Source organism: Bufo bufo, chromosome 3 (genome assembly GCF_905171765.1).
Source record: "Bufo bufo chromosome 3, aBufBuf1.1, whole genome shotgun sequence".
In the NCBI taxonomy this organism is placed as follows: domain Eukaryota; kingdom Metazoa; phylum Chordata; class Amphibia; order Anura; family Bufonidae; genus Bufo; species Bufo bufo.
In genome coordinates this window covers 460534901-460558749 of record NC_053391.1, presented here as the reverse complement: position 1 = coordinate 460558749, position 23849 = coordinate 460534901, and the positions used below count along the sequence as shown (strand labels likewise).

General features: G+C 40.7%; 1 protein-coding gene across 1 annotated transcript in view; it reads left to right on the top strand.

The window, feature by feature from the left end:
• Window positions 1-7261: 7261 nt before the first annotated feature.
• GRK1 (G protein-coupled receptor kinase 1) overlaps window positions 7262-23849 on the top strand; it is a 99352-nt gene continuing 82764 nt past the window's right edge. The window contains exon 1 of the mRNA XM_040421979.1: window positions 7262-7963. Within this exon, the coding sequence (XP_040277913.1) occupies window positions 7262-7963 (702 nt within the window). The remainder of the gene's footprint in view (window positions 7964-23849) is intronic.

The window sequence follows — 23849 nt, the reverse complement described above, 5'->3', positions numbered from 1 at the left end:
CTCGAGCATGTACAATGTGGAATTCTAGCGAACTGGCATGTCGCAGATTAAGCGGTGTAACGGTAGGCAGTTTTTTTCGCTGCAGGTCCAGGAGAGTGTTCCTTGCCATGTAAGAGTGGCTGAAGTGCTTGGACAGTCTATTGGACTTAGCCAGCACCTTGGGCAAGCCAGTGTACTTATTTAGAAAGCGCTGCACCAATAGGTGGATAATGAGTGCCATGCAGGGAGCAAGTGTTATTTCGCCTAGGTTCAGGACAGCCACGATGTGCGCCCATTGTTGCTTACTACCCAGTTGGAGTTGGCGGGGTGACAGCCAGCAGGAGGTTTTCGGCTTGATGGAAATGCTTGACCTGACGCATGTGATGTCCAATTACTGTTGGGGACTGGAATGTGTCCATGGAGGAGGAGGTTGATAAGTGCTTGGTGTGGGAGCCAGGCCAAAACAATCGTGGGGGGGGAAGGGAATCAAAACAACCCAGCCTCGTTGCTGGGGGCTGCCTTGTTGCAGCCAGAAAAAGCATTGACCCAGTGGGCCGTGATAGACATGTACTGACCCTGCCCATAAGATCTGCTCCAGGTTTCGACCTTGGCATGAACCTTGTCGCACAGCGAGATTTGAAGAGAGTGGCACACGTTGTCCGTCACGTGAGAGTACAAGGCAGGGATGGCTTTTTAGGAAACATTATGCCAGCTAGGAATCTTCCAGAGAGGCTGAATGCACGCCATTAGCTCCCTAAAGGCAGCAGACTCCACTAAATGGTACAGCAGCAACTGCTCTGCCAGCAACTTGGCTAGGTAGGCACATAGAATTTTTTCCTGGCCATGAATTCTGAGGGGCAGAAGCGAAAGGGATGATGACAATGTGAAAGAAACTGTACTGCTTGGGGATGCAGCCTGGCTGCCGCAAGCTGGACCAGGAGAGGGAGGGAAATCCTGCCGTGGTAGCTGGCTGCTACCACTGTTTGCCCAACGGATGGCATGATGCCACTTCATGTGGCATAATAGAGCTGTGGTGCCTACGTTTGCCTTGCTCTTGCACAGCTTGCACAAGGCAATGCTTTTGTCTTCCATCAGCGTGGAGAAAAACTGCCAGATGGGAGATACTCATGCAGGGGTAAAGGCAGCCAAGCTGGACTTAGCTCTGGCACGTTTTAGGGCTAACCCAGTCACCAGATCCTGAAGCAGATGTGGCCCTGGCTGTTCTTTGGGAAGTACGTGGCCTCTGCTCTTTATTGCTGCCACCATCACCCTTCTCCTCTGATGTTGCTTCCTCCACAGCACCCTGTATAGCTCCCAGGTCCTGTCCAGCACACAATCGCCCTCCACCACTTCCTTTCAGGATCATGTGAGAACCCTTCTTCCTCTAGTTCTTTTTTCCTGCCAACATGTGCACTAAAATGGTGCTAAGAGCCATTTTAGTGAATTTGTCTGAAACTGCCAACTGCCATCTGAAAATTAGCTACGTTCGGACCTAACTCGGTTTGGTCCAATCTGCTTCACTCATCCTTACCTACAGGCTAATGGGATTGTCTCAGAGTCTGTACTGCAACTCACCAAATTCACTCTAACCGACAACTACACTGCTCAAAAAAATAAAGGGAACACAAAAATAACACATCCTAGATCTGAATTAATTAAATATTCTTCTGAAATACTTAGTTCTTTACATAGTTGAATGTGCTCACAACAAAATCACACAAAAATAAAAAAATGGAAATCAAATTTTTCAACCCATGGAGGTCTGGATTTGGAGTCACACTCAAAATTAAAGTGGAAAAACACACTACAGGCTGATCCAACTTTGATGTAATGTCCTTAAAACAAGTCAAAATGAGGCTCAGTAGTGTGTGTGGCCTCCACGTGCCTGTATGACCTCCCTACAACGCCTGTGCATGCTCCTGATGAGGTGGCGGACGGTCTCCTGAGGGATCTCCTCCCAGACCTGGACTAAAGCATCTGCCAACTCCTGGACAGTCTGTGGTGCAACTTGACGTTGGTGGATAGAGCGAGACATGATGTCCCAGATGTGCTCAATTGGATTCAGGTCTGGGGAACGGGCGGGCCAGTCCATAGCATCAATGCCTTCGTCTTGCAGGAACTGCTGACACACTCCAGCCACATGAGGTCTAGCATTGTCTTGCATTAGGAGGAACCCAGGGCCAACCGCACCAGCATATGGTCTCACAAGGGGTCTGAGGATCTCATCTCGGTACCTAATGGCAGTCAGGCTACCTCTGGCAAGCACATGGAGGGCTGTGCGGCCCACCAAAGAAATGCAACCCCACACTATTACTGACCCAATGCCAAACCGGTCATGCTGGAGGATGTTGCAGGCAGCAGAACGTTCTCCACGGCGTCTCAAGACTCTGTCACGTCTGTCACATGTGCTCAGTGTGAACCTGCTTTCATCTGTGAAGAGCACAGGGCGCCAGTGGCGAATTTGCCAATCTTGGTGTTCTCTGGCAAATGCCAAACGTCCTGCACGGTGTTGGGCTGTAAGCACAACCCCCACCTGTGGGCGTCGGGCCCTCATATCACCCTCATGGAGTCTGTTTCTGACCGTTTGAGCAGACACATGCACATTTGTGGCTTGCTGGAGGTCATTTTGCAGGGCTCTGGCAGTGCTTCTCCTGTTCCTCCTTGCACAAAGGCGGAGGGTAGCGGTCCTGCTGCTGGGTTGTTGCCCTCCTACGGCCTCCTCCACGTCTCCTGATGTACTGGCCTGTCTCCTGGTAGCGCCTCCATGCTCCATGACAGATACAGCAAACCTTCTTGCCACAGCTCGCATTGATGTTCCATCCTGGATAAGCTGCACTACCTGAGCCACTTGTGTCTCCGTCTCATGCTACCACTAGAGTGAAAGCACCGCCAGCATTCAAAAGTGACCAAAACATCAGCCAGGAAGCATAGGAACTGAGAAGTGGTCTGTGGTTACCAAATGCAGAACCACTCCTTTATTGGGGGTGTCTTGCTAATTGCCTATAATTTCCACCTGTTGTCTATCCCATTTGCACAACAGCATGTGAAATTGATTGTCACTCAGTGTTGCTTCCTAAGTGGACAGTTTGATTTCACAGAAGTGTGATTGACTTGGAGTTACATTGTGTTGTTTAAGTGTTCCCTTTATTTTTTTGAGCAGTGTATTTCACTTTCGGCAAGGAGATATATTTACAATGCACTGGAATCACCATGGGCAGCAAAATAGCACCGCAATATGCAAATCTTTTCATGGCAAAACTGGCTCATAAAACCATTGTCCTACTTTTGTTTCATTGATGACATCTTAATAATCTGGACTGACATGAACTGATAATATTTCATGAACGATTCAATACATTTTTTGCTGCCTTGGGTTTGACATACAATGAATGTGATCAAAGGGCAGTGTCGCAAGTTAATCTCCTCGCTCCATCAGGGTATTTCCCCTCTTGAATATTTTTCAGAATTTAGAGGGTGGTCCATTATGTCTCTTGGACCCGGGATATGCTGGCTATTTTCTGAAAAGCTGGGATTCAACATGTCTACTCAGGGCCATAGAAACTATTGGAGAAGCATTATGCTACTGTTGAGATGCTGATGAACTGCATGGATATTGCCCTAAGCGTTCCAAGCTGGAGAAGCTACAATGCCTACGTGGTTTCTGGGAAGACATATCTGCTGCTATCTGAATTTGCTATCAATAATTACCATAATGTATCTCTCTATACTTAGCTTTTTTCTGTAATTATGGGTTTCATCCTTATTTTGGGTCATTTACTGCTTCCGTTTCCAAAACCTGGGGGTGTAGATCAATTCAAATAAACTGATGGAGGACCAGTATCCCTGACGAAGGAGACTGAGTTCTCTGAAACGCATTCGGGAACACTTCGGGAAGCCTGTTCTGACTTCTAAGGGTACTTTCACACTAGCGTTAGATCCGGAAATCCGTGTGCAAACGGATACCATTTGTTTCCGGATCTGGATGCGGATCTGTGACAAATGCATTGAAATACCGGATCCGTCTCTCCGGTGTCATCTGGAAAAATGGATCCGGTATTTATTTTTTTCAAATGTTTAAAGGTCTGCGCAGACCGCAAAACCGAATACAGTTTTCCGGAACACTTGGTACCGTATCCGGCATTAATACATTTCAATAAGGCAAGTGTTCTGGAATTTTGGCCGGAGAAAATACAGCAGCACTGAACTGAAGACATCCTGATGCATACTGAACGGATTGCTTTCCATTCAGAATGCATTGGGATAAAACTGATGCGTTTTTTTTCCTGTATTGAGCCCCTGGAACAGAACTCAATACCGGAAAACTTTAACGCTAGTGTGAAAGTACCCTAAGACATGAGCAATCGCCGCCAGCCGGGCGTCGCCACGTGCAGAAGCCAAAGACGCAAGCAAGCAGGATTAAGCATCGGAGCTCATTGACAGGTCTAAACTACAGGATCGCTACAAATATAAATACAAACAAGGCAAGTGACTAAATTGTATGTATCGAAATAAGGCACAGAAGTTTCTTTGTGGGAGTCATTTCTATTTATATTGCAGTTGGCGCAATAGTTATCGGTGGGTTTGGAATATTAATATTGAAACTAGCATCCAACTGATATCAACACCAATACCCCACAAGAAGTGATAGGTGCCTACTAGTAAGCATAAGTTGATTGCTATTTATTGTTGTATGACCCTGAATACAGTTTATAAGATCTTAAGCTGAATCTCTGTGGGAATGGAGTTCATGAGGAGACATGAAGTACAGAGAGGACGGACAGGACAGACTGTAGTAATGTGGGACTGTAGTAATTGAGACTGCATGGAAAGTGCTGCTGCTCATTATTCACATCCCCATCTCTGTACTTCATGTCTCCTCATGAACTCCTACAGAGATTCAGCTGAATATTTTATTGAACTGTATTCAGGATCATAATCTCTGACAAGCAGAGCAGAGAGGGGGATGAGGCAGCTCTTTAGCTCAGTATTCTGAAGTAACTTGTCCTGCTGTGTGATTAGGACAGGTATAGTGTGTACTAATAGGACGGTGGCCATTTTATTTCAACTGATGACTGCTTCCCAGACAAAATGAGCAATTATAACTAATTAAATTTATTGGGGATTATATTTATAATACAGTATTATTTAAGTATTTTCAGTCATTTTATTTTCTTAATTCCCAGAGAACCTCTTTAAAATAGTATTAATCACTTCAATTAATCAATGGTTATGTGTCATTGAGGTTCCTACAGTAAATATAACTGTTTATCTTGTATCCCTTTAGAGCATAAATGTGTTTTGTGAGGTTTATGCTGCTGCAGATAGATTTGTCAGCATAGTACGATAAGTAGGTTGTAGTTGTCCCTGACCATAGGATTTACAATTATTCAAATATCCCTTTGATCTAAGGTCAAGAACTGTAATCTTGGACTTAGGCTACGATCACACTAGCGGCCGCCTTCTCCGGCATGCCGCAGTTTTATTCCCGCCGCCTCTCTGCATGTTTGTTGTGCTGCCTCTGGAACAGCCTGCCGGAGAAGGCTGCCGCTAGTGTGAAAGTAGCCTTTTAGGATCAACGCTGTCATTGAATACTAGAAGCTTCATGGGATCATGGTATATCCCATCCAGAAAATGAAACGGTGATGTAAACTCCCCTGACTTGTATTTTTCCTTCCCATGTGGCTAACCTTACATTTATCAGTGGTAAACCTGATTTGTCACTTTTGTGTCCAAGCCTTCAATCTATACAGATCTGTAGCAGAATACTGTCCTTTTTTGTGTTAATTACTTTACACAGTTTAGTAGCAAACATTTTTCTTTTTGTGCAATCCCTCTACAAGATCATTAATAAATGTATTGAAGAGAATAGGGTCCAATACTGACCCCTTCATTTTCTTCAGTGAATGCAGTGGAAAAAAATATTTAATACCATTTTTAATCATCACTCTCTTCTTCTGCTCCCTCGTCACTCTTTGATGGGTAAAAACTATTTCTTTTTACCATTTATATACTTTTCAAGGTTAATTTTAATCTCTTTGGCAATGGGCCTCACTGTCTCCAGCTTGACTGCCTTTATCTATCTTTTACATATTCTATTTTTCTTTATAATATAGGCTTAGTGCTTCTTTGCTCTCTTCCTGTTTTAGGAATTTTTAATGCTTTATTTTTGTCATTTCTTGCCCACTTTACATTTCTATTTATCCATATTGGGTTTTTTTTCTTGCTCCTGACCCTTCCAGGTATGTACCTCTCACAATGAATGTTTAGTATGCTTTTAAGATAGCCCATTTTGTGGTTGTATTCTTTATTTTTGAGGACATTGTCACAGTTAGGGTCCATTCACACGTCCGCAATTCTGTTCCGCAATTGCGAACAAGAATAGGCATTTTCTATTAAGTGCCGGCGATGTGCGGTCCGCAAAATGCGGAACGCACATTGCCGGTGTCCGTGTTTTGCGGATCCGTGGATCCACAAAACACTTACGGACGTGTGAATGGACCCTTAGTGAGACTAATAGACTCTAAGCTAGTCAAATGTTGCTTTTCAGAAGTTTAGCACTTTTGTGCCTCCCTGAAAAATCACTCTTTTGAATATCTATATATCTATCTTTGAATATATGTATATATCAGGCGGCACTACATACTGTAGTTTGTTAAATGTGTTTTCAGATTTACTATTTGAATTTCCATTTTTGGCTTTTATATAGTGGCTGCAATAATTAATAAACTAGTCCTGTAATTAAGAAATATGTAATTTTTAATTCCGAGATTGATATTAACATTCTGCACCAGAAGAACAGAGTATATCTCCTTGAGATAATGATGCAGAGAGAGAGAGAGAGGGAATGAGAGTCGAATTATCTGCCTAAGTGGATAAAGAGTTTACAGAGGTGTTGAGTCAGGGATATTAGTTTCTCACCTGTCATTTAGCTATCTCATTTAATAGGACATTCTTACATTATATCACATAGGATCTGGATTACTATTTTACGTCTGAGGTGATTTTCACTGCACATTGACTGCTTTTTTCTACTTTTATTTTTTTATATTTTTTTTTAACCTTTTAGGCTATGAGCTGTTTGGTCTAATATTTCCTCATGCACAGTTTCATAGACAAGCAATACCCAATTGAAGACCTTAGTCTATAATTCTACCTCGATCAAAGGGATTTTGCTAAGCCTGGAAGTACTGAATGCAGTGGGAAGATCTTCCTTTCAGTCAAGATTTGCTTTGTGTAGCTACCAAGTGGTTCATGTTTGATTAAGGAGACTAAACAATCAAAGATGGATTTTGGGGCACTGGAAACAGTGGTAGCCAATTCTGCATATATTACTGCACGTGGTAGCTTTGATGGGGGCTTCAATCCTCAAATTACTCGGAATAAGAAGTTTCGTTCCAAGTTAAAGCTGCCTCCCCTCGCAGAGTGTGAACATCTGAAGAATCAGATTGATATAGAATTTGAAAATATTTGTCAAAAGCAGCCCATTGGAAAGAAGTTGTTCCAGGAGTTTTTGGGAACAATCGATCAGTTTGTTCCTGCACTGAATATCTGGATTGATATTGAGGATTATGATACAGCGGAGGATGATGATCGTTTGCAGAAAGCCAAGTGCATCGTTAACAAATATCTGGACAGCCATTCTAAGCATTTTTGTCACTATTTAGATGACAAGGCTATTGCCCAAGTGGTGGAGGAATCCAACAAAGTTCCTGATGGGCTCTTTAAACCACTGCTTCAGTCTACTGCCGATTATTTAAAGGAAAATGCATTTCAACAATACAAGGAAAGCAAATACTTTTCAAGATTTCTGCAATGGAAATGGCTAGAATCTCAGCCTGTTGGAGAGGACTGGTTTATGGACTTCAGAATTCTTGGGAAAGGTGGATTTGGGGAAGTGTCTGCTTCCCAAATGAGGGCGACTGGTAAAATGTATGCTTGTAAGAAGCTCAACAAGAAACGCTTGAAGAAGAGAAAGGGATTTGAAGTAAGCATTTGATTCCCCTTAACTAGGCAATATGATCCAATTGATGCTTTTGAAAATTTACCAGATACGAAGACGTGTGTTTGGGAATGCTATGATTAGCCAAAGATCACATGACCAGATTACTTGACAGGATTAGATGTTTGAAGGTCATGGTTAATCATATTTAGCATAATGTTTTTGTGCTTCTTTATACAGAAATGCAGTTAACAAAAAATATACATTGCTCTTGATTGAATTAATTTCATTTGTACGATTGATCAGTGATGGCAACATAACATATATTTACCAATATGAGTAATAGCAATAGTATTAGTTTGGGAATTCCAGTATGCAGTGTAGACTAAATGTCTAGCATTTAGCTTTTTTTTTGCATTTTGATGCTCCTGAATTTGCGATATGCTGGATAAATGTGACTGAACAAGCACCCTGTTTTCCAGTATAAATAGCTGGAATTCTGATGTATAGAGAATGCTTGGCCATGTCCCCTTTTTACAATTGTTAGAGTTGTCAACATTTGTGGTAATATTTTCGGATATCTTTACTCCATTTAACACAGCCCTAAATTTATTTTAAGATAAAAGAGTTTTCTTTATTTGACTATGAAAATTGTAGATTCACACTGAAGGCATCAAAACTATGAATTAACACATGTGGAATTATATACATAACAAACAAGTGTGAAACAACTGAAAATATGTCATATTCTAGGTTCTTCAAAGTAGCCACCTTTTGCTTTGATTACTGCTTTGCACGCTCTTGGCATTCACTTGATGAGCTTCAAGAGGTAATCCCCTGAAATTATTTTCACTTCACAGGTGTGCCCTGATAGGTTTAATAAGTGGGATTTATTGCCTTATAAATGGGGTTGGGACCATCAGTGGCGTTGAGGAGAAGTCAGGTGGATACAGCTGATAGTCCTACTGAAAAGACTGTTAGAATTTGTATTATGGCAAGAAAAAAGCAGCTAAGTAAAGAAAAACGAGTGGCCATCATTACTTTAAGAAATGAAGGTCAGTCAGTCAGCCGAAAAATTGGGAAAACTTTGAAAGTAAGGGCTATTTGACCATGAAGGAGAGTGATGGGGTGCTGCACCAGATGACCTGGCCTCCACAGTCACCGGACCTGAACCCAATCGAGATGGTTTGGGGTGAGCTGGACCGCAGAGTGAAGGCAAAAGGGCCAACAAGTGCTAAGCATCTCTGGGAACTCCTTCAAGACTGTTGGAAGACCATTTCAGGGGACTACCTCTTGAAGCTCATCAGAAGAGAATGCCAAGAGTGTGCAAAGCAGTAATCAAAGCAAAAGGTGGCTACTTTGAAGAACCTAGAATATGACGTATTTTCAGTTGTTTCACACTTGTTTGTTATGTATATAATTCCACATGTGTTAATTCATAGTTTTGATGCCTTCATAGTCATGAAAATAAAGAAAACTCGTTAAATGAGAAGGTGTGTCCAAACTTTTGGTCTGTACTGTATATATATATATATATATATATATATTTAATAACATTTTATTTGGTTTGTGAATCAATGTCATTTACACAAAGCAAGATCAGCCGCCTTTCTAGCAAGTGGGTGACAGTAGGTACTCTCTTTTTTATGTTGTATACACTACAGGACATAGATCTATTAATAAAATTTAAAGGAGTTATATGGGAATTTGATATTGATTCTGGCATCCCAGCCGAGAACAAGGAAGCTTAAGATACTGCTCTGATGTGCTCTGCGATCTCTTAACATTTTACGAAGCACAGCGACATACATTGCATAGCGGATGTGCTTGGTATTGCAGCTCAGCCTCACTAAGCTATGCTTGGGCCACATGACCAATGTACGGTGGCCTAGGAAAAGCTTGGTAAATTGTGAAGAGATTCAGGGCTCTAGTGAGTGCAGTGGCCTCTTCGACCAGTTGATCAGTGGGAACGCCAGGAGGGGGACTCCTGCTGATCTAATATTAATGATCTATCCTGAGGATGGGCCATCAACATCAAATTCCTGGCTGACCACTTTAAGCTATACAAACAATTCATTGAAGTTTTATTAATGGACCTATAAATATGTTAATATATGTGTTTTGGTCTATAAGAATAGGAATATAAAACATTGGAACGCATGATGTACATTATATATGTGTAAAGTGTTTTTATAGTTAAAAAATAAGAATGTGGCATGGAAACATTTTCTAGCACAAAGCATCATTTTCCACATTTCATGTTTTGTGAATTTTGTGAAGCAAAACTTGGGGACTTTCCTGTTAAGGACAGATATTATTCAAGACACATTGTGTTAATGCAGTAATTATATGGAATGCGATATTTCATGCTAAAGCGCTGGAAGTAAAGTAGCTGAGGCCACGGTTTTGCAAGAGAACAGCACATGTTATATCAACACATTTTACAAAGGCTCAAAAAGTTGAACATCATTTATTATCAGGAGTTTTAAATGTTTCTTTTTTAGGCCCTATTCACATATACTGTATCAACTTTGTCTGGTCAGTTATTTTAGGCCAGGGACCGGATACAACTGATAACACAATGCACAGATCCAGCCTTTATCTACTGATAGCGCTGGACAGGAAAATGCTGTGTTTGGCGCTATTTGACATCCGGCATTACAACTGATGTATGTGCACAGTCCCATAGGAAACTCTAAGATCCGTTCTGGCTCAGTTCCTCTCCAGCAAGTTCTGCTTCTTGTCGAGGGGAACTGAGCCAGATTATTGGACATATGTGAAGGGGGCCTTATTGGTACTTTTCCAAAGTGCAAATACAAACATATCAAATTAGTACAAAAGATTAATATTTATTTTATTTTATTGTATTCTTTAATATTTCAGACAATTTAACATTGGTTGGTCCAGTTTTTGACCCTGAAATATTTGACAGTAATTGAGACTTCCTCCAATTAGCATCATGTATAACATCTCCAGATGTGTGATAAAACAACATCGTTTAGAAAGAACTATTCTTTGAATTCATGTACACTTTTATCTGTAGCTATTATAGGGTTGACCGGTGATTCGGGTGCAAACAAACTGTAGTTTCTTCATGCTTACTAAACCAAGCTGACCATACAAAAGTGGCTGAACGCAGGATAAACTGGCTATCGAATGTGTATGAGGGCAGCCTAAGTTGATTATCCCCTTCTCCCCATTCAGAACACGTGGACACTCAGCCAAGCTGAGTCTGTGTGTTTATGGGGGATCGGAAGGGATAGTTGTTGGCTTATTCAGTCTATGGCTAGCCTGAGGCTGGGTTTACATCATGTTTTTCCCATCCTTTTAACATATACAAAAAACGTTTACGTTAATGGATGCCTGAGACTGATGCTATACAGTGGCATTCGTTCACCATAGAGTTTCATTGTAAAAAGTAGGGTGAACCCACCCTAGCTGACCAACTGGCGTATAATAATTCAACACAATCACACTTTATTTAAATTGTTACTTTTCTGCATTTTCTACTGTTGAATCTAAATAATGAGATGTAAGCTTTTGTGTCAGCCAAGATGAGCGAACTCCAACCTGTGACTCTCCAGCTGTTACAAAACTACAGTTCCTCTTATGTCCTCACATCCTGCTTGCTGAAAGTTGTAGTTTTGCAAAAGCTACAGGGCCTCAGGTTGGAAACCACTCGCTTGATTGATAGGTCAGGAAAATCGGAGCAGTGATTATGACTTTTAAGTCATCTAAGCAAGGCCTTTTTGTTTTCCATGAGGAATAGTTAGTTAATGCTCATTAGTAGAATTTCATTTGATGAATTGAGAATGAATGAATGATTTTAATAATTTTTACAGTTTTTAACATAGACTAGGTTATATGGCCCAAGTGAGACTAAGGTAGTTACATTTTTGCTGATTATATTAAATAGCGATTTGACAGTTGCCCTTATCTGATCTTCATTTTTGGACTCCTAAATACTTCATCTTAGTAGTAGTAGTATGCACCTTAAAGGGATATTCCAGAATTGTGTTATTGATGGCATATCCTCAGGGTAGGCTATCAATATCTGATTGGTGGGAGTCCAACTCCCTAAACCTCTGCCAATTAGCTATTTCAGTGTAGCTCTGGCACTGGACATCAGTGCCGGTACTAAACAGCTCTGTCCATTGTGTAGAGCTGGTTACTGCAGAGCCGCTTCCATTGAAGTAGGTTGTGAGCTGTGCTGCAGATATTGATGCAGAGGAGATATTGATGGCCTTTCCTGAGGATATTATTAGCTTATGCTCATAATTGAAAGTGCCCTCTGAGAGCCCATTCAAAACTCCTCTCAAGGTATTCTAGTGGCACCTCGCATAGTGGTGACTATCAACATATTAATTAGTGATCTGGAGTTTATTCCAGCAGTACTATGAATGTACTGCACTTAAAGGGAACCTGTCATCAACTTTATGCTGCCCATACTATTGGCAGAATAAAGTGGAGACAGGTGAGTTGATTTCAGGGGTCTGTCATTTATAAGTTAAAAGTAAGTGGTTGCCGAGAACCAACATCACAATCATTGCAGAATGGGTCTGGAAAAGAGTCACGGCCACCTGAGGAGAGTCATGGTTATTCATGATCTCCTGCTGTCCCTGCCCACCTGCTGATGACTGACAGTCTTCTATGTAGTTTTCTCCCTTTATCTCTAGGAGAGAACTGCCAATCATCAGCAGGTGGGCGAGGAGACTATGAATAACCATGACTCTTCTCAGGTAGATTTGACTCATTACAAGGCCTGTGCTGGAATGATTATGATGCCAGTTCTCGGTAACCACTTACTTTTAGCTCTTGAGTGACACACCTCTGAAATCAGCATTTTTGTCACTAATTTATGCTGCTCTCAGTGAGGTCAGCATAAAGTTGATGACAGGTTCCCTTTAAAGCCATTAAACATTTCTTCAATATACTTTAATTATCAAAACAGGATGTAACTCCTGTAAATCTCACATTTATACCCCCAAATTGGATGCTACGGCCACCGCTATAACGTTAGGAGCGGTGTCCGTGCAAGCACTTCTTATTTATTCTCTGGCTGCAGAGGTGGCCGGGTTTCACAGGAGTGAGCGTGCACAAACACTCACGCATGTGCATTCACTCCTGGCCCCGGCCACCTTGCTGGGATCATTATCACAGTTACAGGGCATGTTCTACAGCCCTGTAACTGTGATATATAAAGATACAGACACGATCAGTGGGGGAGGGGGCAGCACAAAATAATGAGATGAATAATGGAGGAGGATGGCAGAGAATTATACAGACACGATACCACTCAATAGTGTCCATAAATTCAATAATATATATCACACCAAAAAACTTCAAGTATATGCTGTTATTTGGGAAAGAGGGGGTATTATCTTCTAGCGCTCTATCCCAGTTTGGGAAACTGAATGTCACTGAAAATGTTGTATTCACTGGGAGCGCAATATGTTCATAAAGTGTCCACAGGAATCCTGATAATGTGAAAAGTCTCTTATAGCATATCCTTTTAAGGTCGATATGAGCTTTGAATCAAAGAAAACTTTAAATCGATATTTGGCTTACCGTCTAGCGTCTGCTGTCTCCCTATTGCTTCAATGGAGCTTTAAATATTTGCCGGCTTATTCAGTCGCTCCATACAGCAAGCTGGTTTAAATTTCGCGGGAGTTCCAAAGATCGCGGGAGTTGCCACTCTGTTCCGCAATTTCCTTTGGTGCAGCTTTTGACGATAAGAATAGTTAATCCTTTACTGTAGAAATTTTCTTCTGTATGGCCATACAGTATTATCGGAGGCTTTTCAATGCAGGTACATCACTTGTTTCACCATACGCGTTACGGGTAGATTCACGCTCCCTTCCTCAGTGGTCCCTTCCTCAGGGAGAGTGAATCTACCCGTAACGCGTATGGTGAAACAAGTGATGTACCTGCATTGAAAAGCCTCCGATAATACTGTATGGCCATACAGAAGAAAATTTCTACAGTAAAGGAATAACTATTCTTATCGTCGAAAGCTGCACCGAAGGAAATTGCAGAACAGAGTGGCAACTCCCGCGATCTTTGGAACTCTCGCAAAATTTAAACCAGCTTGCTGTATGGAGCGACTGAATAAGCCGGCAAATATTTAAAGCTCCATTGAAGCAATAGGGAGACAACAGATGCTAGACGGTAAGCCAAATATCGATTTAAAGTTTTCTTCGATTCAAAGTTCATATCGACCTTAAAAGGATATGCTATAAGAGACTTTTCACATTATCAGGATTCCTGTGGACACTTTATGAACATATTGAGCTCCCAGTGAATACACCTACAACATTTTCAGTGACATTCAGTTTCCCAAATTGGAATAGAGTGCTTGAAGATAATACCCCCTCTTCCCAAATAACAGCATATACTTGAAGTTTTTTGGTGTGATATATATTATTGAATTTATCGAAACTATTGAGTGGTATCGAATATTCTATCGAATATTTCAACATAGAATTTTCTACCATTCAATTTATCGAATATTTCTATCGAATATATTTTTATTGAATATAGTATCGATCATATCTACCACAATATATGTGATTGTAATGTTGTATATTATTGCTACATTGTTCTTATAAATTTTATTACTTGTATTTTATGGGGATTTAATAAATATTTTCTGCACATGTCAATTTGGTTGCCAAGTGCTCGCTCATTTTCCTATTACTACATTTGCCTTTTAAGAGAGGGTGGGGTGATTCCCTCTATATGAGCTTGCAGCACCATACCTTAACTACTTGCTAGTGAGCCACCACAACCTACCACTATTAATTATACAGACACGATCAGTGGGGGGGGGGGGGGGCAGAGCATCATAATTACATGAATACTGGAGGAGGGGGCCAATACATCTGAGAAGATATGACATACATAAAACCACATTGCAGGGAGGCAGTGACAGGGAAAATAGTTTACAGTCATTACTGGGCAGAGTAAATTGTGCGTTGATGACGGGAGGGGGAACCTTTACACAGCACACAGAACAGATGGTGACAAGCAAGTTACCATTGCATGTGACGATCTGCTCTGCTCTCCGCACAGACAAGGGGCGGGGTTTCTTCCTTCCTGCTTCCTGCCAGGCTTGCCTTGCTTTGTATCTCAGAGTTCAGCTCCGCCCCCAGCTAGCAGGGAAGAGAGGCCCTGAGAGCAGCGAGGCAGCCAGTAACTAGGGAGATGAGATAACCCCTTTAACGATGCTTGTGGGAGGTAGTAGACTCCCTTTAATTATTTCAAGTTCCATTTACCATGAGTGACATTGTTATAATTAGAATAATTAATACAAATATTAAACACCCTCAAATTATTATTTGCCTGAAGTTGCTTAAAGTTATTCCATTTTATCATCAGGCCTTGCACATCTGTCTATTATATTACAGGTAGAGATGGCGAAGTTTTGATTCAGCAACTTAGCCGAAGTTAGCCAAGAAGTATGATTTTGTCCAAATTCAATTGTCACGAATCACTATAAATCAGGTATACCCAGGCCACTCTGCCTTAGGGTACGGCCACATGGAGCGGCTGTGCTGCAGGCGGGTTGCTGCCATGCTGCAGTGAAGAACTGCATGGCCAATTAGCCTGCAGCTGCCTTTCATGTAATAATAAAGACGGCACTGTATAGTCCCTCCTCATTGTTAATGGCTGCGTGGAACCTTTGAACAGGACTGTTGCTGGTATGGCTGCTATGGGGATTGGCTTGTTAGGTTTGGGGGACAATATGCTGGCATACCCACTTCTCCAATCCCAGTGGTCTCCGGCCCTTGAGGTGGGTGCCCTTCTTCTGCCACCTGCCTTTCTTCCTTTTCAACATCATCTAATAATGAGAATATGTCATCAGGAACATCCAGCTCCTCCTCTTTCTGCATCCTGCTGACTATTCTAGGACATGGAGACTTTGAAGGATGATTTGGAAGAAGTAAAGCCAGCAAAAGAGGAGGATGGTCATCATTAAGACCCTGCCCCCATAAGGGGTGCAGACTGGATGGTATTGGTTGGCAGGCAGGCACCGGAATAATTGAGGCTTCCATCTTATTAGTATTGAATTACAGTTATGGCTGATACAGGAATAAGTAAATGTAGGAATAAATAAATAAATCTGACATATAATAAGTCTTCCTGCTCTCTCCCTGCACTGTCTCCAGTATTCTTCTATTAATTGTTTTCAGCAACACTGTCCCTAGTGGGATGAGGGTTTTATAGGGCTGTGACATCCAGTGGCGTAGCTAGAAATTACTGGGCTCCACAGCAAATTTTTGAATGGGGCCCCCCTCCCCCAGTAATTTTTTCGCAACCCCTTCTTTTAGTCCTCCTCCTCCTGGATGGGCCCCTTCTGGGTCAGGGCCCCAAAGCAGCCACTTCCACTGCTTCACCTATAGCTATGCCCCTTGTGACATCACAGGGGCTGGATATCTGCGGATTGGCTGTCTGCATGGCTTTATGGGTAATCTTGTTTTCCTGGGCTCTATACTTTTACTTTGTAACATGTGCAGCAGTCATTTTAGGAAAAACTGATTCGTTACCACGAAGAGCAAGGAAATTAGTCTTTGTTGCGAATCACAGTTTTCCTAAACTTTGGACTGAATTCCACTTTGAATTCTTCGCTTTGCTCAACGCTAATTACAGGATAAGATTTCTGAAGTGTAAAATCAGGTAATGTAGCATAATACTACTGTCAATGTCTGCTTATTATTAATAACTGACATTTTCTGAAAACAATTTTTAGAAATGTTTTCACACGTTATATTGTAGGTTACACAATGTTGCTTTCATAAGCCTTTGTTAAAGTGAGCACACTGAGCATTCAGTTTGCAAAGGCAGATACTAAACTACATATTACAGATGCTAAGCAGAATAAAATATGCATCTTTTGGAGTAAATCTTTTTTTTAAATGACTACTTCTTAAGGGCCCTTTACATGGGCCGACAATTGAACAGATCATCGCTAACCATTTACGATAATTTGTGAGCATGAAAACAGCTCCCTTAATATCCCATATACATGTAAGCACAATGTACGAATATTTTTTGTATAGCTGTGTTGCTTTTTCTATGTTACTTCTTCATCCTGTTTTTAGATCTGGCAAATGCTCGCACTGCTCAGACATGCAAATGATTAAATGACACCAGTCTAATCCTAAAACCACAACTGAATGTACTGTACCAGCAAATGTAAAGTCCCTGCCAACATCATCTGACCTACTTAAAATATTAGTGATTCCAGAGCAACATAGGTCACACTGATGGATACTGCCCAATTTTGTTGCTTGACCATTTTTTACACATGTGCAAATTACATAAAATGCATTTGAATATGGTTTTAGTATCTTTATCTAGAGATGAGCGAATTTCTTGAAATTTGTTATGGGTCCAGTTCTAAAAAAAAATAATAATAATCTGTCAAAAAATTTGATTCAGGTCTAAACATATTCTACCCAAAGCCATTCTTCTATGACTTTTTCTCTTGTCTTTCTCTCTTTTTTATTTATATTTTTTAAATACAGTACAGACCAAAAGTTTGGACACACCTTCTCATTCAAAGAGTTTTCTTTATTTTCATGACTATGAAAATTGTAGATTCACACTGAAGGCATCAAAACTATGAATTAACACATGTGGAGTTATATACATAACAAACAAGTGTGAAACAACTGAAAATATGTCATATTCTAGGTTCTTCAAAGTAGCCACCTTTTGCTTTGATTACTGCTTTGCACACTCTTGGCATTCTCTTGATGAGCTTCAAGAGGTAGTCCCCTGAAATGGTTTTCACTTCACAGGTGTGCCCTGTCAGGTTTAATAAGTGGGATTTCTTGCCTTATAAATGGGGTTGGGACCATCAGTTGCGTTGAGGAGAAGTCAGGTGGATACACAGCTGATAGTCCTACTGAATAGACTGTTAGAATTTGTATTATGGCAAGAAAAAAGCAGCAAAGAAAGTAAAGAAAAACGAGTGGCCATCATTACTTTAAGAAATGAAGGTCAGTCAGTCAGCCGAAAAATTGGGAAAACTTTGAAAGTAAGGGCTATTTGACCATGAAGGAGAGTGATGGGGTGCTGCGCCAGATGACCTGGCCTCCACAGTCACCGGACCTGAACCCAATCGAGATGGTTTGGGGTGAGCTGGACCGCAGAGTGAAGGCAAAAGGGCCAACAAGTGCTAAGCATCTCTGGGAACTCCTTCAAGACTGTTGGAAGACCATTTCAGGGGACTACCTCTTGAAGCTCATCAAGAGAATGCCAAGAGTGTGCAAAGCAGTAATCAAAGCAAAATATGACATATTTTCAGTTGTTTCACACTTGTTTGTTATGTATATAATTCCACATGTGTTAATTCATAGTTTTGATGCCTTCATAGTCATGAAAATAAAGAAAACTCTTTGAATGAGAAGGTGTGTCCAAACTTTTGGTCTGTACTGTATATTTCTCTCTTTTTCTTTCCCCTTTAAAGCTCTTTAATGCAAATTCAGTAATAGTAAATAATGCCAGACTGACACTGACATATATAGCTATGGATAAATGTATGGTTGATGATGTTACAACAACCTGTTTAAAAACACACAACACGGTTGAATTAGTGCTTTTTTAAAATAATTTTTTTTTCCCAAAAATGTGGCTTATTGTTTTTATGTTTACTTCACTTTATTATTTTCCAAAATATCAATCTCGTATAATGAGCATATGAGCAAACAGCAAAAAGATCCAAATATCAGTAAAGGATCACGCAGGATCCACATTTTCAGTGACAATCAATGTATACAAATGAGAAAAGTGAATAGACAGCACTAGAAAAGTGTAGAGAATATTCTCAAACAAGCGACATTGTACATATTATACATCAATTTAGAATTGTAGTACCCCACCCCAAAGGACGCTAAAGAGTCAACAGAAGTCATCTCACCTATAACATTTATGAAAAATAAACCGAACCGTTAGGGCCCAGAAAAAGAGAGCAAAAAAAGACCCTTAAATAGGAAGTAATCTATATATGATATATAGGTTAGGAAAAGGTAATTGTAAGAGAGAGGAATATAGAAACGTGCTGCAAAACTATTATTCCCTGAGTTCCTCTGTATTATTGAGTTCTCCCAGTAGCCTTGAAAACTCAGAAGAGTGGACAAAATCCACCAAAGTATTCCACCTACTATAGAATAGACTCTCCATACCCTGCGAAAGTGCTGTAAGTTCTTCCATTCTTAACAAATGCCTGAGTTTGGACGCCCATGCACAGAGAGAGGGAGCATCCACCTTTTTCCACTGACGTGGAATAACCATACGTGCTGCCACTAGAAAGAACCGCAACAGATTTTTCTTTAGACTAGCTATCGAGCCTGGGATAAGCGATAGAAGGGCAATCTTAGGAGAGTTGGGTCCCAATTTTTTTTTATTATTGGACATCCCCACCATATGTGCAACATCGAACCCACCTCCGAATTACATCTCCAGCACAGGTTAGAGACATTCGGGAACATCTTGTTTAGAGTCGAGGGGCAATAATACCATCTGGCTAGGATCTTAAAGTTCTTCTCCTTCGCGTGAGCAGCTATAGACAATCCATGAGAGAGTGCACACACCTTAAGAACATCCTCCGATGAAAAGGACAACTGTAGATCAGACTCCCATTTTTTAAAGAACGGAGCTAAATCAGGACTACTACAGTCCATTAGAAGCCCATAGAACTGTGTAATGAGCTTGTAATGAACATTAGGGATGAGCTTGAGGTGCCATATTCGATTTCGCGATATTTTGCGAATATTCGTTAGAATATTCGTATTAGATTCGCCGAAATCGAATATTCGTAAGTTTGCCAATATAATGTGAATAATATGCGATTTATTATTCGCGAATTTGCGAATTTCTAAATGTCTTTAGTGTTCTGTGTTCACTGTTCAATTTATACAATAAAGGTTTCGAATATTCTCTATATTGCAATATAAAATCAGACTAATATTATAAAACACAATGTTATTGAAATATAGCCTAGCCAATATTAGTAAAAATTAAATTAAAGATTTAGAAAATACTAAAGCACTATATCCGATGTGTTTTTTTAATGACTCGAAATTTTTCGAAAATAGTGCTATATACGAAAATCAAGAATATAGCACTATATTCGAAAAATACGGCATTCCGTATTTTTCGAATATAGTGCTATATTCTTGATTTTCGTATATAGCACTATTTTCGAAAAATTTCAAGTCATTTCATCAGTCAAGTATTACTATGCTTATTGCTAATGCTTAAAGCTTGTGTGCGGATCGCATGTTGTAAAGACGTTTTTTTTTTTCGCAAAGGCTAGGTTATGTTCCATGACAAGCAACCGTGCCGAGAATTCACTTGACATGTAAAAAGCGTTCAGTTACTCATATAATTTTGACTCTTTCTTATATTGTATGCGAAAATTCGCTACCATTAAATTCCATTAAATTCGTAAAAAAATTCTGTTCGTGTAATGGTTAGCTGGCTCATCCAAACTACTGTTAGCTGCTTTTGCTTACAGCTTGTGTGCGATTTATAATATGTGAGTTGTTCTAAATGCATTGGGCCTAATAAATTATATTTCTATTATTTTATTAGCTTAAAAGGAAACGAAATTTCGTTTTAACGAATATAGAGGCAAATATTCTTATTCTTCGCGAATTCTCGAAGTTGCGATATTCGCGATAAAAATTCGCAATTTGAATATTCGCGCTTAACACTAATGAACATCAGGCTTCACATAAATGTTATCAAAAGCTGTCAGATCAGGACATGACCTTCGGTCGAATAAGCTGTGTATTAAAGATCTTATCTGAACATATGTAAGCCACATGGAGCCATTTCGTCTATCCTCAGGTACAAGGGAGTCATCATTTTGTAGGTGTTTTTGTGCCATAGCGTCCCAGACCCTAGGACATTGGGATTTGTGCCCTTAAGATTAAGTGCCCTTTCCCTATAAGAAAATTAGGGTTGCTCATGATTGGGGTCATAGGACCTTTTTTGTGCGAAATCTGAAATTTCGAGGTCCAATAATCCCAACAGGCCAAGGCGTGTCTCACCAGAAAAGGCCAACCCTCCTGGGCTGGGCGGTTGGAAACCCATGGTGCCACCGATGGCTTATTGTTTTTAAACACATGATGGTATTGGGAAAACAACTGAAACTTGTTACTAAATAAGCAGGCCAAACATTATTCCTTAACTCTTTCAGGACCAAGCCATTTTTCACCTTTCACCCCAGGCCATTTTTAGCAAATCTGACACTTTATCACTTTATGTGGTACTAACTTTAAAAAGCTTTTACTTATCCAGGCCATTCTGAGACTGTTTTCTCATCACATCTTTTACTTCATGACAGTGGTAAAATTGAGTAAAAAAAACAAACAAATTTACCAAAATTTTTAAATACATTTGCAAATTTCAATTTCTCTACTTTTATAATAGATAGTAATAACTCCAAAAATAGTTACTACATTACATTCCCCATATGTCTACTTCATGTTTGGATAATTTTGTGAATGCCATTTTATTTTTTGGGCACGTTAGAAGGCTTAGAAGTTTAGAAGCAAAACTTTTTAAGGACCAGTTCAGGTCTGAAGTCACTTTGTGAGGCTTACATAATAGAAACCACCCAAAAATGACACCATTTTCAAAACTACACCCCTCAAGGTATTCAAAGCTGATTTTACTAACTTTGTTAACCCTTTAGGTGTTCCACAAGAATTAATGGAAAATGAAGATGAAATTTCTGAATTTCACTTTTTTGGCAGATTTTCTATTTTAATAATTTTTTTCCACTAAGGCTACTTTCACACTAGCGTTCAGAGAGGTTCCGTCTGGTGTCTGCACAGACGGATACGCTCCTATAATGCAGACGTTTGGATCCGTTCAGAACGGATCCGTCTGCATTATAGTTTAGAAAAAATTCTAAGTGTGAAAGTTGTTCAGACTTACAATGTAAGTCAATGGGGACGGATCCGTTTAAAGTTGACACAATATGGCTCAATTTTCAAACGGATCCGTCCCCCATTGACTTTCAATGTAAAGTCTGGACGGATCCGTTTGAAAATTGAGCCATATTGTGTCAACTTCAAACGGATCCGTCCCCATTGACTTACATTGTAAGTCTGGACGGATCCGTTTGCCTCCGCACGGCCAGGCAGACACCCGAACGCTGCAAGCAGCGTTCGGGTGTCCGCCTGCTGAGAGGAGGCTGAACGCTGCCAGACTGATGCATTCTGAGCGGATCCGCATCCGCTTGTGAGAGCCTTCAAACGGAGCTCACAAGCGGAGCCCTGAACGCTAGTGTGAAAGTAGCCTAACAAAGCAAGGGTTAACAGCCAAACAAAACTCAATATTTATTGCCCTGATTCTGTAGTTTACAGAAACACCCCATATGTAGTCGTAAACTTCTGTACAGGCACACGTCAGGGCACAGAAGGAAAGGAACGCCATATGGTTTTTGGAAGGCAGATTTCACTGGGATAATTTTAAGTTGCCATGTCACATTTGAAGACTCCCTGATGCACCCCTAGAGTAGAAACTCCAACAAAAAAATTACCCCATTTTGGAAACTACGGGATAAGGTGGCAGTTTTGTTAGTACTATTTCAGGGTACTTATGATTTTTGGTTAGGCAAGATAACAAAAAATAGCTGTTTTGGCACCGTTTTTTTTTTTTGTTATTTACAATGTTCATATGACAGGTTAGATCATGTGGAATTTTTATAGTGCAGGTTGTTACGGACGAGACAATACCGAATATGACTACCGTATTTTCTGGCGTATGAGGCGACTGGGCATATAAGACGACCCCCAACTTTTCCAGTTAAAATATAGGGTTTGGGCTATACTCGCAGTATAAGACTACCCCTCTTCCAACGCACACCGAATAAAAACAGCGCCCTCTATTGGTTGTTGTGACATTGTGAAAACTCAGATCCGATGGTATATTCTAACCCGAGGCGTCCCCATCACCATCTGAGTTTTCACAATCTTAAAACAGCGAACAGTCTTGTCATAAGACTATGCAACCAGGGGGCGTGGCTAGGCAGCCATTCGTGATGGCCGCATGAACGCATAGCTTCGGCACAATCTGACTTCAAGTAAGCCAGTTCTCCTCTCCCAATCCATAAAACCCCTGCCAATTGTGCCCGGCTCCCTTAGTAAACATAACTATGAAGCCACGGGGAAGAAGACCCAAGCAAAGCAGGGCAGGTTAGACTCTTACTTTGATAATGGCGTGGATGCACCTCCGCCTGCCTCATCCGCCCGAGACCCATCCTCACCGCTCACTGTAGCAGCCCCAGTACCCTCCAGGGCAGCATGAAGACCACACAAGAGCAAACCACCCGTGCCACTCACCCGCTTGCCCAGCTCATGCTTCAGGAGGTTCAGTCAGAGCAGGGACATGTGGAAGCGCAGAATGGAGAATTCGCTGTTTCCCACAATCAGCGAATAGTGTTGTCCTAATCTCCAGTCCGGAAGTAAGTACTGTAAGTTTCAGCACACCGTATACCGGCTTATAAGACGACACCCAGCGTATAAGACGACCCCCGACTTTTGAGAAGATTTTCATCTGTTAAAAAGTCGTCTTGTACGCCCTAAAATACGGTACTTTTTTGGGTTGTTTGTTTTAGTTTTACATAATAAAGCATTTTTGAAAAAAAATCTTTTTTTGTGTCTCCATATTCTGAAAGCCATATTTTATTTTTATTTTTATTTTTTGGGTCACTGTCTTATGTAGGGGCTCATTTTTTTTGGTATGAGATGACTGTTTGATTGGTACTATTTTAGGGTGGGTATCACTTTTCTATCACTTGCTATTACACTTTTTGTGATGCAGGGTGACAAAAAAATGGCTTTTTTTACACTTTTTTTTTTTTTTACGGTGTTTACCTGAGGGGTTAGGTCATCTGATATTTTTATAGACC